Below are 18,888 nucleotides of genomic sequence, written 5' to 3'. Positions count from 1 at the left end.
TATCAGAGACTGTTAAAAGGTTTCACTTCGATAATGGAGCTTCAGTGTTCGGCCTTTACCTAAATGGTCATTATGTCGACCCAGCAGAGTTACTTGTGTTTCTTTCTTCCCGCTCCACAGGGACCTTAAAGGTCTCAGTGGGCTTCTAACAATCAGGTTCTAATAGAGCTGGGAGTCTTTACCTTCAAGCTGCGCCGCTCTGCTTCACTATAGTTTACTTACTTTTAAGCCAATTAGATATAGGTTGTTCCACTCCTCCTGGCCTTTCTCTCTACTTCCCCCCATAGTACAGAAGAACTCTGATTCAAAGTCTTCAAAGTGATACATCACATGAAAACGCTCCTTTGAGGGAATAAGGAAGTCTGCTTGAAGGTGTTCATCACACTCGGTTTAACCCAAAAAAAAGAGCAAATGATTGAACCTAGATAACTGAGTGTGTGATAACTAAGTCTAAGGTAGATCAACTCTGTTTTGCTTATTTTATTGATTTGCTCATTCAAATACAAGTTTTCAGGGGCGCTGGTGGCGCATGTATGGAGGCTATGGTCCTCCAACCGGGCGGCCCAGGTTGAAGTCCGCCCTGTGGCTCCTTTCATGCTCACTCTCCTGATTTATTCTATCCTCTGTCTGATTGAATAAAGGCAAAAAGACCATAAAGAGAAGAACTTTGTTACAAAAACAAAACAAATTTTGATCAGAATGTGTTCACTACTTACTTCTGGAACCAGGACCAATGAAAAAAGTGGGCGGTTACTGTCGGGAATATTTATAATGCTTCCTCTAAGTGGGTCTCATTTGACACGTCTGCTACCAAGTACCAATTTTATTTAAATGAACAACAATTTTACAGGAAATCTGACCAAAACAAATCAGCAGTTGTTCTTCTTGTTTTTCTTGTAGGGTCTATTCATAGCCCTGTAGCACATCCGGTCTGTAGCTTATTATGTACCTGTATTCAGAGCCTAAGAGCAGCTTTTCATCTTATTTCCAATTAATTTTTTTAAAGAAGGTTTTAACATTGCGAGTGTGCTCATCTTCTTGAGGTGCCTTTCCATTTTGGAAAACAGCTTTTGATGCTGAAACTTGTTAAAGGAAGAAAATGGTCCCATAATGCAGTGCAGTCTTTTGGTTTGACTGGATATAATTTCGAGAGCTTTTGCGCTTTCATTTCAAGAATCAGACCCCTCAAAGTGGATTTTCTTGAGCCTCAAATGGTAAATGTCTCAGTGTGACATCATAGTCGTGAATGGGAAAGCTATTAAAACCAACCACCGACGTGGCGATCATGCCAGTAGACGCTCATTCCCAGAGCTGGCTCTTCCTTTGAGCAGCAGAATTAACTCAGGCGGAGGTACAGTGGCGGTGGGGATGTATAAAATTGTGCTGCATTGACAGCCAAAGGCGGCTGAGCACGGGGCCGTTTTTAAATTCTGGCAGTAATGATTTCCTCTGAAAAGTCTTAAAATCAAATTGAAGAAGGTGACGATGACAGCTTGACAGTGTGGGGAAATCTATATGTAAAAATCTATATATGTGATGAAATTGAAAGGCCATAAGGTAAAGAAAGCTGCAATGCTGGAGCTAAACTGTGTTTGAAACTTTGCTGCTTTAGAGCTCTTCAAATTGCCCACCCCCTGAACATGCAACTCTCAGATGGTTAATGTCTTGTTGACTTTTTGTGATGACAATAATATTTCTTCCAAAATCTTTCTGACAGCCTTGGCTTCACAGTTTGAGTCACTGAAGTTTCTGCTCACTCCGCACTTTTCTGTATTGAGTCACACGCAGAGGTGTACAAAATCGCTCAGCACATCACCGGCTCCAAAAAGCGATAAGACATGGGAGGAATTCTGATGACTGCTGTGCACAAAAGTCTCGTAAATAAGGAGAAGGAAGCTGCACAAACATACAGATCATCAACGCAGTGAAAAGAGCTCAAAGAGTGTGTGAAAGCTGTCGATTCCAAAACGCATTGAGGACCAAACAAGTCTCTTGAAAAAGTGGGTCTCTGTCTGCTTTTTTTGGACTCTGGAGTTCATCGTAAGATCACCTCGACCTCGATGTCACCAAACTGCAGGACGCAACCATGGACCCTCTCTGTTCATAATTGCTCTACATGTGTTTAAGACCACAGGCAGCCCCTGACGGATTTTCAGAAACACTCTTTTGTGGATGAGCAGGTCACGCTTCAGGCGGATTAAGCCCCGCCTTCTGAGCAACTGTTAAACCCTAAAGTGAGCTTAAATGTTGATGATGTTGGTACTGAAGGGATTGTTTTGAATTTGTATACTAATACTGGTCCTGTTGACTTTTAGTCTTTCAGTCTTAGATCCTCATGTGGGGGCCTCCTGGTCGTTCCAAAGTCGAGACTTAAAACTAAAGGTGACCGGGCCTTTTCAGTCAGGGCCCCTCGACTTTGGAACGACCTCCCTGAGGAGATAAGACTCGCAGACTCCCTCAATTCTTTTAAATCCCTTCTTAAAACGTACTTTTACAGACTTGTTTTTATGTGATGTCGTCTTCTTAATGTCTTTTCTTACTGGTTTTACTATTTTTATCTTCTTTTACTTCTTACTGTTCTTTTATTTAAGCTCTTATCTTAACTCCTCTTATGTTTTAACTTGGTCATTTCTTATCTTACTTACGTTGTCTATGTTTCATATGTATATTTACTTTTTATTATTATTAATATTATAGTTTTTTTTTATCCTTTAACCACTTGTTTCTATTTCTTTTCCTGCTCTTACCTTCTTATTGCTGTTATCTTTTGATTTACTTTTATCTCTTTTAGTTTCTTACATCTTTTTAAATCTTTGGTCCTCTTGGTCTCAGCTCATGTTGTTGGGTTCTTGTGTTTCCTGGGTTCTTATGATGGTTCTTATGATGGTTCTTATGATGGTTCTTGTGATGGTTCTTGTGATGGTTCTTATGATGGTTCTTATGATGGTTCTTATGATGGTTCTTGTGATGGTTCTTGTGATGGTTCTTGTGTTTCCTGGGTTCTTATGATGGTTCTTATGATGGTTCTTATGATGGTTCTTATGATGGTTCTTATGATGGTTCTTATGATGGTTCTTGTGATGGTTCTTTTAATGGTTCTTGTGATGGTTCTTGTGATGGTTCTTATGATAGTTCTTATGATGGTTCTTATGATGGTTCTTATGATGGTTCTTGTGATGGTTCTTTTAATGGTTCTTGTGATGGTTCTTGTGATGGTTCTTATGATAGTTCTTATGATGGTTCTTATGATGGTTCTTGTGATGGTTCTTTTAATGGTTCTTGTGATGGTTCTTGTGATGGTTCTTATGATAGTTCTTATGATGGTTCTTATGATGGTTCTTGTGATGGTTCTTGTGATGGTTCTTTTAATGGTTCTTGTGATGGTTCTTGTGATGGTTCTTATGATAGTTCTTATGATGGTTCTTATGATGGTTCTTGTGATGGTTCTTTTAATGGTTCTTGTGATGGTTCTTGTGATGGTTCTTATGATGGTTCTTATGATGGTTCTTATGATGGTTCTTGTGATGGTTCTTATGATGGTTCTTATGATGGTTCTTATGATGGTTCTTTTAATGGTTCTTATGATGGTTCTTGTGATGGTTCTTGTGATGGTTCTTATGATGGTTCTTATGATAGTTCTTATGATGGTTGTTATGATGGTTCTTGTGATGGTTCTTATGATGGTTCTTGTGATGGTTCTTATGATGGTTCTTGTGATAGTTCTTATGATGGTTCTTATGATGGTTCTTATAATGGTTCTTATGATGGTTCTTATGATGGTCGGGTTCTATATGTCTGTCGGGTATCGTGCACTTTGGGTTCTTTTCTGTTGAATTTTATTTAATTATTTTTAGTATTTTACATTTGTTATGTTCTTGTTGTTGTTTATGTTCTTCTGTGTTTGGTTTAGTTTGTTCTTGTTTTTGCTGTTTGTCAAAGCACTTTGTAAACCTGTGTTTTTAAAGGTGCTTTATAAATAAAGTTATTATTATTTAGCCCCACATGCTCTGATAGCCATTGTTTTAAAAATGTGCTTAAAACAGTGACTCTTGTTTTTGTGGATGCTTTCTTTAATGACAGATAAGTAACTCCATCTGCAGAGACGTCTCCTCTTATGATCAGAACATGTTTTCTGGGAGGAAAGTGTTGCACGGGTCAAATCAACATTTTACTGAGGAACAGGAGGAAGTATTTGTTCTGTGGCTTTGTATCAATTATCCGTAATGAATGTGTGTCCGTCTGCCCGGGCGTCTGAGTCATCAGACATTTTCCAGAAATAATAATAATCAGCTGCAGAGTCAGAGAGTTGGCCTTTACTCAAGGATTATGAAAAAACCATGTGTTTGGACCTCGGGATTAATGAAATGAAATTTGTGGGCTGTGAAATATTTTCACCGCTGAAATGAGTGAAATAAAGAGTTTGAGCAACTTTGTGAAGTCTGGAATGCGTTTCTGCACTCGTTTAGTTTAGTTTCTGCTGTTTTGTGACATTAAAAATGCAGCAGAGTCTGAGACAGAGGCATGCAACATGGAGGAGAGGGGTAAGCTCTAATCTCTTCCCCGTGACCCAGATGAAATCCTGAGAACAAGCAGGGTGTTGGCAGGGCTCAGCTCACGCCTTAGAAGAACCTCCGTCCAACCAGAGCACACAGCCGAGACCTGAGAGCAAAAACACAGATCTGTACAGATGAGTAGACTTTGTACTACCTAAACCCCTCTGGTTATATAAGAATCAGCTGCAGCTATTAAACAATCTGTGTGTTTGGAAAAGAGACAATAAGACGTGGTTAAGTTTTCAGTAAGTCCACAAACAACGCCTTCAAGATCCAACAAGAGCTGTCACATTGACTTTTTCATATTAAGGCATTCAAATTCTTACAGTAAATCAAAGGACTTTGCTTTCCTAACCTTTTTCTTTTTCTGGGAAAAAATGCTCTGTTTCAAATGTGCTCTCCTTGTGATGTCACAGTGGGATTCTGGTAAAAAAAATTCCCCTCCCCTCCCCTGGTATCTCCACCCATGGACTCCACCCCCAGCCTAGAGCTAAACTTTTGTGCAGGTCTGCCATTTTTATTCTCTCTACAGAGGAGTGATGTCTCCTGGGGGTCATTACATTTAAAGAGACACACACCAAAACGGAGCGTTCTGAGAGAGCTGGTTTATACAGGGTCACAAACCTCCTCTGGTGCTTGATTCTTGTTATATTTTAGACCACAGGGGACTGTTTGAAAAGGTGGAGAAGGGGGATAATATGTCCCTTTTAAAAGGAAGGATGTGTGACATTTTACACCTGAAAACAAGACAATAAAAATATGTAAATATGAAACAAATTTTTACATTTTTACAAATGAAAAATAAGTATCCAGTGTGAAAAAAGAGCATGTCTACGATCAGAGTGCTATCAAACTAATCTCATCTCCCTCCTCCTAAAGTCTGCTGCCATCATCATCATTAACAACAACAACAACAACAACAAGTTGATTGTGTTAATAAATGAGGAAGTGTTTTGTTTATAAAATCTGGATTAACTGTTTTGTTGCCAAAGGTTTCCAAACAAATTACAAATTACAAATTATGAATGAAACATTCAGCAGGACATTATCCATCATTGGGAGCCGTGCTACTGGCTGCTTAATGAATTTAACTCTAATATTCACTCTCCACTCAGGGGAGGTCCGCCTCCTCCCACGCTTCAGGAAAAAAAAATCCTGAAGTGCCAATGCAGCAACCAAAATGTACTTGTTAAGTTTTTCTTAATTGAGTTAAAGATCTCATTTTAAGAAACTTAAGTACATTTTGCACGCTGCAATTGAAACTCTTTTCACTCATTACCAGAAATCCAGGGCTCATTTCTAGCTTTTTCTTTCTTGAAATGAGACCTTTATGCAGACTTATCAGGTGATCAGACATTTTTTTACCTGAAATTAAACAAATTCACCTCGTAACCACGACTGAATCTTTATGTTATTGCCATCGGTTTCAAGTTTCTTTTAAGCTTGTTTGGTATGAAAGACGGCAGCAGGATGTGAAGTTGAGGGGAAAATATTTTGGTATCAGAAGTTTTCTTGTTTCCTTCAGTAGCCTAAGTGCTAATTATCAGTCGTGTCTTAGTGGCCATTGGTTGAATGCAGGAAAAACAAAATCCCCGCAGAGAGCAAAAGAGACAGCAACAACAACAATCTGCAAATTTCCGAAGCTTTCTTTGTTAGCTTTATTTCAAGTCTAGCTGTTTTCATATTCAGACTTATTTATAGTATCAAACTCCAAAAACATTATATTAAGTTGAGGAGTTCCTGATTGGTTGTCACTCCCTCCTGTTGACATTAATCTTAAAGGGGAGGTGGATAATTGCAAAGCTGTGTTACCGATCATCAGAGGAAAGGCTGTCGGAGGTTATTACAGTTGCTGATGTCGCTGACAGAAATGCACTCTTGTGCTATAATGGGTTGCATTAAGGGGTGAGGGCTCGGAGAAATAGGCAGTCACACAGACAAATGGATTGGCTTTGTTCCCAGCATGTGAATCAGAGCTGTGCAGCCTTATAGTTTATCATCGAGAGAAACCTGAAGAAACCTGCAGTCTAACACTGCATCACTGTTCAGCCCCTATAGGGAGGTTTATCATTTTAATATTAGTCATGTATTGTGTAACGTTTTAGAAATAATCTACAGAAGTCCTAAGCAGAAATGCATCAATACATGTCATTCAATTCTTGCAGTAGGGGTGTATTATTATCCACAGCCGGTCACCTCGGCCCCTTTATTGAGAAACCGCTCTTCATCCTGACAGGAGGTTACAGCCAGGGTTCCTTGGGATCTGTGCGCCCTCTCTAGTCGAGGCTTATGTTTCCACTGCATGCGTCATTGTCTGTTGCGTGCTCAAGGTGCAAAGGACTCAACGTTCTGATGTGAACTTCATCTTCCTCAGAGTCAAACCAATTCTTGACTCTGAGGAAGATGCAGTGCGTGTGGAAACGTTAAGTCCTTAGCACCTTAACAAATTACCTTCAGTGATTTATGTGATCCAATCCTTTCTTTGGATTCTACCTGTGTGGAGGAGTCCAGTTAATTATCCTGTACGTCTAAAGATCCTTCTCTGAGAGCACCGACCTCCATCTATTGAGGGGTGCAAGAGATTCCTTCTACTTGGCATATAAAATGTTCTTAAAATTAAATTAGCCGTGCTAGGGTATAGTGTAGATATAAAGTTGTGCAGGATTCACATATGCATATATCATATAACTGCATAAAACTTCATAAACCGCGTTTCTAATGTTCAGACTTTGATTCACATGTTGCACATCTGTCACATGTGATTATATGTTTGAGTAGAGGGGAAATTCAGGTTGTGTTTTTTGTGTGTGTTATGCTTCTGTGGCTCTGAAGCCGCTACTCCTTTGAATCGACAGAAGTCAGTTGAGGTGGTTTGGGCATCTGATCTGGACGCCTCCCTTTGGAGGTTTTCTGAGCACGCCCAACTGGGAGGAGACCCGGGGTAGTCCCAGAGCTCGCTGGAGGGATTATGTATCCCGTCTGGCCTGGGAACGCCTCAGAATCCCCCGGTAGGAGCTAGAAAATGAGGAAATTGGATGGATTGCAATATTTCTTAAACACCGTTAGATCTATTTGTATGTTTGAAATTCTAAAACTTTCAAATGCAAAGTAAGTAAACTGTCTTTTTCTTTTACCCAATAATAAATTGCATGCAAAAAACATAAAATAGAAACAAGGAAAAGCACACTGAACCTGTCCACTTGACGACTAAAATATAATTTGAGACAAAGCATCTACATTTAGACAGTCGACAAACCAGAAGAATCAACACAAAAAGTGCCTGAGTGTTAAAAAAGGAACCAAAAACAACAAAGGAGAGATTTTAATTCACATCAAGTCACGCTTCCAGATAATCAATACAGCAGCCAAACAGGCAATGCGATAGTGTTCAAAGGTACAAAATGTTGTCCAGAAGAAAGACTGACTCATAGCATAATCGTAGAGCATCCACAGTCGTGTAGTTTGTCTTTTTTTTTTTTCATACAGAAAAACAGTATCAAACATTAGGCAAAGTCATCTCATGACAAAACCAAGAACATATGCATGCACTTTTGTTTGTTTGTTTTTTTAGGTATACTGAGCTTGCATACAAAGGCAGACAGATTACAAAATCAAAAACCACGTTGTCGGTCGTATTCATTACATATTCATCAGAGCGATAGAGGGATCACTGTTGCGTCAGGGGGGGAGAAATATTGAGATGCCAACAAGGTTTCACAGCCGGTTTTGCGTCACACAAAATCAATGCAGCTGAAGAGGGAAGTAAAGGGGGAGATGCGAGGCCTGATGTGATGCGTTAAACATTTTCATTCTCCAGCTTTGAAGACGTGGTAGCATTGGTGGAAACAACAAAAAAAGGGATGTAGCATGAAAGCAATGACATAACATTATCTCAACAATTAAACTAAAGGTCAAGGAGGTTAAATAATAAAACTATTAAATGCTTTGGGCTATTTTTTTTTTACGTTCAAAAAGCAGATTTTAGTGAGGAAAAGCGATTGTCCTGCACACTTATAGAACAGGCATGCTCCTAATTATTAAACATGCCCGGCCTATCACGCGCAGGGGACATGAGGGTGATGACAGAAAAGCTTCAAGAGCCTGCAGGAATCCAAACATTACGTGAGGGCGTTTTTTTTTTTGTGGGAGGTTTTACAGGAGATGCGGGGGGGGCGGCATGCAGAGAAGGTCATACTGCAGGATCAAACTCATAAAATCACAATACATGGCATGCATCCCAGCATACTGAGCCATGAGGGCAACTCAAGTCGGTATAGATTCAGTCCGGGAGAGTTCTGCAAAAAAGGGTCTCATGGGTATCAAACTATAACATAAAATATTGAATTAAAAAGAAAAAGATAAATAATTCACAGGTTAGAAAGTAAAACTTCTTAGTACATGACTTGAATGACATCGGCCCTTTTACAAGTTTTGCTCCAAAAGGCTGCGAGTTCAACCATCTCTATTCCCAGGATATGTGCGCCCAAATACAGAGCACTTCATTTATGAACAATATCAACAACACAGAGCACGAAGCTGCACATTCGTAGAGGGTTTTACTGTGGAATAGAAGGGGTTAAACATGTACATTCTGTTCGATTACATTTATAGTGGAGCTGCTCACATTAAAAAAAATAAAATAAAAAAAATAACCCCGACAGATTCAACAACGATATACGTACACGGCTAGTATATTAAAAATTCTGCCCTTCTCAGCCTTGGCAAAAGCTTTGCATCGCACGACCCGAACAAATCGCGCTGACTTCTTCTTCAGCAGCACATTAAGAAGAGTAGGCTGTGTGTAAACAATACATGCTCGCTTGTTTTGTATTCTTTTTTTAAATTTTTATATTTGACGTAAACTTTCTGTTTGAATATCGGCCCTTTTTTTTTTTATTTGACGAACAGCAGGCACATTTTCATCCCGTTGAAAATGCAAGTCAGCGAGTTTGTTTTAGTGGAGACTCATTTTCCTGTAGTGTAAACAATAAGCTGCGTGCGCACACACACACACACACACACACACACACACACACACACACACACACACACACACACACACACACACACAACCGTCGAGCTGCCCAATCATGTGGCATTGTGGTATGTGAAGTTGGAGTGGTTTTCCACTGGACTTCATTCTGTTGTTGATTTCAGCGGCTCTCTGTGAAGGAGCTCTTCAGCTTCCCCCTTTTTTGTGTGCGATGGCAGTGTACTGTGACGGTGACTGTTTCCACCTCTGTGCTGACATTATCCTCAGATCAGCTGATGCATATGAGTTTTAATTTAACATCCATAACCCCTCCTCAGCCACCCGACTAATAACAGATTCTACATAATGATGCTCCTACAGGACCTGTTCAACAAGCCGACATCCTGCAGACAGAATTTAAATTGGATTCTGTCTGATTCTTTGAGTCTGATTCTTTATTTGAAGCATTTTCTCTAAAAATATCGACCACTGACGAACAGCCTAGTGGCCTTGTAACCCACGACTCCTCTCCAAATTTGTATCTGATATGATCCTCCATCATGCTTTTAATCTGTAAATAAGAAACCTCCACAAAAAGGTGACTGAGTGGATGAAACATTTGCAGAGCCTTGACAGAAGATCACCTCAAAACGAGGCAGCTCTTTGGATCAGGAGTTGCACCGAAAAAATCAATGAGGAGTTGAAGAAGGTGGTGCGATCACATCTGGAATTGCATCGTTGTTTTGACTGAAGTTTTGTGTGTTACTACAAGAAGATTTGCTTTGAGTGGGAGATTTGGAAAAAGTTACTTATTTGATTGGATTTTAAATCAGTTAGGTTATAATGCAGACATTTGTTAACCCGTCATCCTGCTGTTTTATAAATGAGCATCACTTTTACTAGAATCCTCTGAAAATCAATCTGTGACTTCACCTGCCAACATGTGTCTCCTTTTACCTGTGCAGTCGTACATTTAGGCGTTTTAATGTGTAGTTGGTGCGGTAATGGTCGCTCTGACAATAGTAAAGTTTTCTGTGACCTCAGTATACTTCAAACATGGTCTAACAGTGTCTAAGACGCCTTTTTCCTATTTGGCAATGGTCCATGATCGGAGTCCATGAGCTAATTGAACATATCATTTTCCAAAATCAATCAAATTTGTCAGTTTCAACATGTGGCATTTGTGGCTTTGAATCAAATATTGGGTTTCGGTGTTTGACAAATCATCACATTCTGTTATTTTTTACATTTCACACAGTGTCCTAACGTTTTAGGATATGGGGTTGTAGATCTTAATTCAACTGTGTGTTCATTTTGTTTGAGGTGCCACAGTATTCAAATCTCAGGAAGTAAAATACATCTTACATTAATCTAGCCCCCTTTAAGTCTCATAAGCCCATTCACACATGGTCAAAACCCCCTTGAAATAACTTCCTGACGTTGTCCAGGTCGAGGTGCAATCCGACTTACTTTCAGCTGGCTGTTTCCCGTCAGCCTCTTAGCAACACGTCTGTGAAAAGTCGGGTTTAGCCGATGTGTGAACGAAGGAGGTAAAAGTCTGGGAAATCTAAACTGAGAGAGAGAGAGTGGAGCGATGACGCATGTCGATGTCATTTGAAGCATACTGAGGCCTTCACTCGTTTTTTCCATCGCGTAGCGCTCATCAGAACTCAAAAGACTCGAACTAAAGGAGAGAGATTTCTTCAACAAACTTGCTCGTAGTCGGTGCGTTGTCTAAGGAGCCTCTTACATAGCGGCTGAACAACAACAGGACCTTCACTACTGAACATTTTTACAATCATGTTAAAGTGCAACCTCGGCAGTAATCGAACGCAAAGAGTAAGTCGACGATGTCTTTGTCCCGCTGCTCCTCTGTGACGCTAAATGTTAGCATCGTCAGGCTGAACGTGAAAGATGAGATCTATTCTGCTAAACATTTCTGCATAATCTGCTACATCCTTTGTTACATTCCTTAGACTTTAACCACCGAGATGACAGCATGGAGGCTTTCTTTGTGCTGTTTTCAGGGAATGTTGAATCATTGGTAAACAATTTAAATGCTGTGACAGGTCTTATCAAAAAAACACACTTAGTGCTCCTTTACTCTTCACTGAATTATGAAGCTGAAAATTCAACACAGAAAACCCAGTGATCTGTTTTGATAGGATTTCTAGCAGCTGTGCAAACCCCCTATCGTGTATATGAAGTGTTGTTGAACAAGAACATAAGATTTCAGAATGAGCCCTGTTGAGAGGAAATGCATTTTCCCAAAGAGGTGGGGGCAGGTCGCTGTGGCCGACATGACGAGAATCCGGGGAAGAAGTTAGCCGTGAGGTTGAGGAAATAAAGGCAGGAGTCCGATCTGGTGCAGCCATAAAGAGGGGGGGGCGATGGGCTAACAGAATGAGGGTCTTCAGTCATTTAGTGAACCGGGTAATTCATTGGTCAACGTGTGCCAGCGCTCAATTTTCTTGTCCTTGTTTTTAAGGCAGTCAAACCAGTGTTTGAGCCGCTCTCCGTTTGCATTGATACCCAGAGATACTCCGCCTGAAAGAGAGGCACATAACAGAGAGGATGAGTCATGAGCTGAACATGCAGGAGCTTTACAAGGTCTCGCATTATCACAGAGTCAAAGGATAACAGCAGATCATTACGGTATCTTAGCAACAGCACTAAACAGCTGGAGACAGGTGTGACATTGAAGATGGGATGGACAGCAGTTTTCTGAGGAGACTTTCATAAAGATGTTTTTCTGAATTGTGCATAAATCCACAAAGAAGTTGGATAAATTAATCTCCCCTTCAAGATTCATTCAGTTGTTTTTCATGAAACTTTTAGTCATTTAAGAGCAGCTATTAACAGGCCCTTAAACTTCACATATTATGCAAAATACACTTTAGCCTGTTTCTCTAACACTAATGTGTTTCCCTAGTCTGTCAAAAAAACAAAAAACATTGTTTAATTTGTGCTCAGACCAAGATCATGCACCATTTTTCCCTGGGGTTGACTTCGCACCTGTACTTTGACACATGATATCTTTGAGTGGATTAGAATTTATTTCTTTATGATTACAACTTTTATTAATGATTTTCATTTCTCCTCTACTTTTATGAACATTTGATAATGTACTTGTTTGTTCATGTGTATTATTGTGTATATGTATATTCTTTGGAGTGGACATTTTGGTTTGTATCTTACTCTTGTAATCTATTTCTGCTGGCTTAATATCCGAATGTAAGTATACAGCTGGAAAAAGAAAAAAAAAAGAAAACATTTTCATATTGTACTGTTGTTGATGAGAAAAATGAATAAAAACGAAGTTAAAAGGAAAAAAAAGGAAAAAGAAAACAACTGATCCCACTGCTAGGCCATCTGTGCCCTTTACTTTTGAACTTATACCATTTTCACTCTCGCCTTACCAGTATGGCGACCATCTTTCAGATTCATAAAGCCTCTTTAGGAAACAATGGGTGACGTCACTGAGGATACGTCCATGTTTTTTAAAGTCTGTTGTGCTTACCTATGAAATCGTTGGACTTCCCGATATCGTAGTCCCACACGGTTACCTCCAGTGTCTTTTTGGTGAGGTCTGCATATTTAATGTCGTAACAGAACTCCTGCAGAAAACAGAATGGAGGAAAAATCTGTTTTTTAAATGTCAATGTTTCCAGAACAACAAAAAGTATGACGTCTTAAAATCTTAAAAGTCACATATTATGCAAAACACACTTCACCATGTTCCTCTAACTCTAATATGTGTCTCTAGTCTGTCTACAAACCCCCCAAACATGAGAAAAGTCCATCCTCTCCGTCTTCTGCCTGCTCCACTTTTCAGAAAATGTGTGCTCAAACAGGCCGTTTGGAGATTTTCCCTTCATGACATCACAAAGGGTAGTAACCCCTCCCCCAGGTGGGTGACACTCCCACAGCTAGGTGTTTGTTCTGCCCTCTGAGTCTGCCTTCTCACCGTAAACAATAGGACATGGAGCGAGAAAGACCGAGTACACCCAAGCCCTTCCAGAGAGGGGGCGTGGTCAGACACAGCTCATTTACATATTTAAAGGTACAGACACAGAAACAGCCTGTTGTGAGCAGGGCTGAAATAGAGGGGTTTATAGACATGATCAAATACAGGATCAGAGTGGATTTAGAACAAGAAACTTCACACACATGTTTTGAGGAGCTCTGAGACCTATTTACACTGAAGAAGAGGAGGAGGGTATGTGACCTTTAAATTTCCAGAACTGGATTTTCCATGCTGCTTTAATACCTCAACATTAAAACATCCCTGCATGGTGTTGGTTTTGCAGAATAACATCATAACTGAACCAAAACGTTTATTGTTTTTGGTTACAGTTGGAAATCTAATGTATGTGGTTCCCTTTTTTATTAACTCAGGACACTCAGGATACAACAAGTGTCAGTACTATTGATTGGAGCCCTGACCAATTAAATTTAAAATACATGCTGGGCTACTTTAAAAGAATGACAGTATAATCAATAGAGTCCACTGTCCAATAAATGAAACAAGCATTTCTTTCTGATATCAATTTGCTCCCTGTGAGGGAGGAGCGTTCGTTCTGCATTTCAATCTGCAGTTCAATCAGGGCTCCTGCTCCACCTTAATGAAATCGATGCCCCGGTACGGAGGAAGAGCCCGTATGAGGGCACTGTCTTCTGACAGAAAGGTCAAGAGGTGATGGAGGAATATAGATTCAAAAAATGTCAGAGGAAATGTCAAGCTGCTGGCCCTGAGTGTGTCCACTCGTATGCAGGAGGAGACTTCTGAGCCTGGTCGCCGTGCAGCGTGACGCACTGAGGAGAACACGTTTGGCTTCCTCCTCTAATATAATGCTGGGTCTTTAGAAATGCATTTCTGATTTCGACAGTTTAATGAGTCTTCTGGTTATACAGAAGGAAATCTGTGAGGCTGAGTCAAAAACGGATTTATTACGAGTCTTGTTTCCTTCATGGTGAATTTATCAACAGTGTGAAAAAACCCATTACAGCTCACAATATGCTGTGTTCCCTTTCTCCATTTAGTATATGATACATTTAATTATATGTTTCCACTTGGAGGCCTGCAGCATCATTTGTAAACACAAGCTCAACAATTTGCTGACTTACAGTGTTGGCAAACAGCTGAATATTTACACTTTAGATCAAGGTAAGCTTCCATTAGGAGTCTTGTTTCTTGGCCCTTGATAAATAGTTCAGTCTTAACTCTCTGTTTAGCTCTGTTTGGTCTAAAAGCAATTATTTCTTACTGTTCATCATTACGTCTGACTTAGAGCTGTAACTTATGACCAACACAAAGTGACACCCTGTGCACCAGTTGGACTTAAAGGCTTTATGTGTGATTTTTTGATCCAGCAGATGTCGCCCTTGAGCACCAGCATGAAACCAAAACAACTCACGCTGCATTGTTGTGTTAGCATGCTAATGCTAGCGATCTTTATTATGCTGGTATCTTCACACTGCATGTAAATTTACCTGAAATGAGCGTGATCTAGAAACACAGTTAAGCAGTGAGTACAGTATGTTATTCTTCTTTTCTCTAGTCCCTCAATTAAACAACTTTTATACACGAGGGGAGGAGTCAGCCGGCCGTCCTGGCGATGTAAACAAACTGAAGATAGGACTCTGAAAACTCTGAAAGCATCACAGACAGTGGGACTCGGGTGTTACACCCATTGTAGACAGTCATGACTCACAGAGTTATTTTCAGAGGATATACTTGATTTATATTATATTTTAAAAATCACATATAAAGACTTTAATGTTTATTCGATTTGCACCTGGTTGTAACTTTTAAGGTTTATTTTTGGGCTTTTTTTTATTGCCGTTATTGGAGAGACAGGACAGTGGATAGAGTCAGATATCGGGGAGAGTGAGAGAGGGAGGTGAATGACATGCGGGAAAGGAGCTACCGGTTGGATTTGAACCAGGGCCTCCCACTTCAAGGACTAGCCTCCGTACATGAGAGATGTGCACTAGCCACTAGGCTACCAGGGACCCCTGGGTATAACTTTCACACCGGATGGAGCCGGCTCAAGTTAGAAAATCAGACTAGTATCCAAGGTAACCCAAATGGAAAACAGTCACAGCCACAAAACTTTAAAGGAAAACTACACAGCAATGCGTCTTGTTTACAGGATGATCACTGAAAAGGCCTTAAGACGATGGAGAGAGTCATAAGTGATTAGAAATGTTTTCAGACAGTCAGCCCATTGAAAGGTTTTATTTCTGATCTTACAAAAGACACCTGAAGTAGTCGACATTTCCTGACATATTTCACCTCCATCAGCAGCCTCCGTTGTGCTGCTGCAGTCAGCCAGTGTTGAATTAAGAATAAGGTGCTTCTCTGAAAGCCGTGCCCTCTCTGAAAGGTTTTCAGGGGTTACTCAGGTTATGCTCAGTGCTCATCAGCAGCATACTGAGGTAAAAGAAAAACTAGGAAGAGAAAAAGAAAACTGGTCCTGCAAGATTTCAAATGCAAAAAGAAAAAGGATCTTACCTCGTTGAACTCAGGATTGAGCGTCTTCTTCTTCACAGCCGTCTTGTGCTTTGACTTTTTGTTCTCGTCGGGCTTCAGGTACCTGCAAGACAGACGAGTCAGAAAGAATAAATACAGCATTCGTGATGTGGCCTGTTTGTGTAGAAACAGCAGGAGAATACTAATTATCCAAAATGATACTGATGCACTATTCAATCCCCTCAAAGACAATAAAAATCCACCATTCATTGTGTGAAAGCAACATGCTGTACATAGCTCAGCTGTTATTGTGTTGTGTCCTGCAGAGGGCGCTGTGGCATTGTCTTTACTCAACACACAGCTGCAGCGCTTCACACACTAAACATCACATTACATGACTTTATGATCTGCTTTTATAGACTCCACCTGTTCTTCTCTCAAAATTTTGTTTTCACTTTATGAAAACATAAAAGCTGCTGTCTCAAAACCTTTCAAAAAAGCAGAAACTTATGTCCTTTACATGTTGTGTTTGACGTCAACACACCTCAATATATCAACATTTTCTTTACCTTAAATCATTAATTTATGGATTAATGAGTTTCTTTTGGTCCAACTTCTCTAATTTGTCTGAGTTTTCAGAGCCTGTTTTTCTTGCTGATTCTTGTGTACTTAGATTTATATATATGATTTATAGTCTTCAGGTTGACTGCTTTAAGAATTCTGAATCATTATGAACTAAATTTCCAGTTAATTAGGCACACCAGTTTAAAATAATGCAACAGTTCTGCAATAAATCATACATTAACCGTGTTGAGATAGGGAGGTTTTGATTATATTTTACTTTAAACTGAGTGTTTTTTTTATTTGTACACACCAACTCTTAATAATGGGAGGTGCACAATTTTAGAAACTTCACTAAGTATAATGCAGTGATTCACAAAATGTAGCCAATGGCATGGGGTTATGACATGGGGGGGTTGCAGCAATGCTAAATTCAATCGATGCACACGGTTTAGCACTGGCAGCAAAGACTTTCAGGTAAACATAAGGCTGACAATAAATCTACACCAGACTTCACAACAATGAGGAGCCACATCTCGTTGCTTGTTCCACATCTTTCCTGTGAGACTTTTTTGTTTTTTCTGCTGTCACCTCAACAAAGAAAAAATACAAACGAAAGCTCGACATTAAACATAAACTAAGAGTGACAGTCTCACAGCTGCAGCGTAGACTTGAGAAGATCTGTGGCACTAAAGGAACCCGTTATTACAGGAAAACAGAGAAATAAAATGCACTTAGGGCTTCCAATCCGTACATTATAACGTTAAAGGGGACATATTATTAAAAATCCACTTCTACAGTGTTTCTGAACATATGTTTGGGTAACCTGAGTGTCTACTGACCCACAAAATGTGAAATAAACCCATCCAGTCCTTTGTTTGTGGTCGGCATAAGTCTTACAACACAAAGAAAAATGCTCTGTTTTTAATGTGCTCTCTTTGTGATGTCACAGTGGGATTCTGGTAAAAAAAAACCAGGGGGGGGGGGGGGGGGGGGGGCTCATTGCATTTAAAGAGACACACACACACACCAAAAAGGAGCGTTCTGAGAGAGCTGGTTTATACAGGGTCACAAACCTCCTCTGGTGCTTGATTCATGTTATATTTTGACCAAAGCACAGCACAGATGTTTCATTTAGACCACAAGGGGACTGTTTGAAAAGGTGGAGGAGGGGACTGTTTGAAAAGGTGGAGAAGGGGGATAACATGTCCTCTTTAAAGCCGGCAGGTTTATTCAATGGTTGTTTTGTTTTAACTGGGTTTGTTTTGTTTGGATGTACCCATGAACTTGTGACTCAGTTGATGTTGTGCATTATGTGATATAAGTAAATGTATTTATTTTGGATATGTTGTGTTTTTTCCAGTGTTTACCAAACCTGTAACATTGTGGTATAGCCTGTGAGCTTTAGCTTGTATTCACTGCCGTCTGAGTCAGCGGGGAAAACAGATTGTTCTGCTGTTCTGGACGCAGCCTTTTGGTGTTATTGTACAGCCAAGGTGTGTTTGAGAGTGTGTTTGTGTGTGTGTGTGTGTGTGTGTGTGTGTGTGTGTGTGTGTGTGTGTGTGTGTGTGTGGTAAGCTTGGACTTTTCCTTCATGAATGATGCAAAAGGCTGGTTGTACTTATATCAATCCCTGAGTGTTGGAGTGGATGTTTTGTATCACCTCTGTCCATTTTGCAAAGTTCAGTTTTACACAATCCAGCTCATTCTGATGTGAATACTTCAGTCCTGCAGGCGATTACAGCAGCTCGTCACATCCTTCTTCCCTCTTACGTGCTCACTGGAGCCACACACACTCCTGAATTTCCCAAGGTAACACAGATACTTAAAGACACTTCAAGTGGGTTATTGCTCACAAATGTATCCCCAGAGGGAACGAGGGCTCAAATTGTTGTTGATGAGGATTTTGCAGCTAACTTAATTGTTGTCAGGTAATGGGACAAGTGATCCCCCCCCCCAGGCAAAACACGGTCAGAGCGGAAGTTAGGATGCAGACAATGCATCACAATGGAATCAATGTGTAAATTGCTGCAATTTCGCACAACTGCGAAACATATATGAGTTCAGCAGCTGTGCAATTAAACCAAACACTCTTCTCGATGTCATTGTAAATGAGGGAAACGTCAGTCATTTTCAAGGCTAAAACAAAGGTTTGAAATCAAAGCAACAATGTGTAGGAATTTTGTATGGTGCACTTTGGCGCCACCTGAAGGCTTCTGCATGCAACTGCACAATCGTTAGACACACATAGGGCTGTTATTCTTACCCCTCTTAGACAACAAGCATTTGTTTACAAGCAGGTATTGCGAGAAGCTAAACAACCATGT

General features: G+C 40.1%; 1 protein-coding gene across 2 annotated transcripts in view; it reads right to left on the bottom strand.

Moving 5' to 3' along the window:
- Nucleotides 1–7,860: 7,860 nt before the first annotated feature.
- doc2b (double C2-like domains, beta) overlaps nucleotides 7,861–18,888 on the bottom strand; it is a 151,958-nt gene continuing 140,930 nt past the window's right edge. For both annotated transcript variants that reach the window (XM_065963114.1, XM_020647114.2), the window contains 3 exons: nucleotides 16,043–16,124; nucleotides 13,046–13,142; nucleotides 7,861–12,072 (listed from right to left, as the gene is read on the bottom strand). In XM_065963114.1, the coding sequence (XP_065819186.1) occupies nucleotides 11,939–12,072; nucleotides 13,046–13,142; nucleotides 16,043–16,124 (313 nt within the window). In that variant the 3' untranslated portion in view covers nucleotides 7,861–11,938. The remainder of the gene's footprint in view (nucleotides 12,073–13,045; nucleotides 13,143–16,042; nucleotides 16,125–18,888) is intronic.

The sequence above is a fragment of the Labrus bergylta genome, chromosome 14 (genome assembly GCF_963930695.1).
Source record: "Labrus bergylta chromosome 14, fLabBer1.1, whole genome shotgun sequence".
Classification (NCBI taxonomy): Eukaryota; Metazoa; Chordata; class Actinopteri; order Labriformes; family Labridae; genus Labrus; species Labrus bergylta.
Note: the sequence above shows the minus strand (reverse complement) of the source record. Positions and strands in the feature narration are given on the sequence as shown.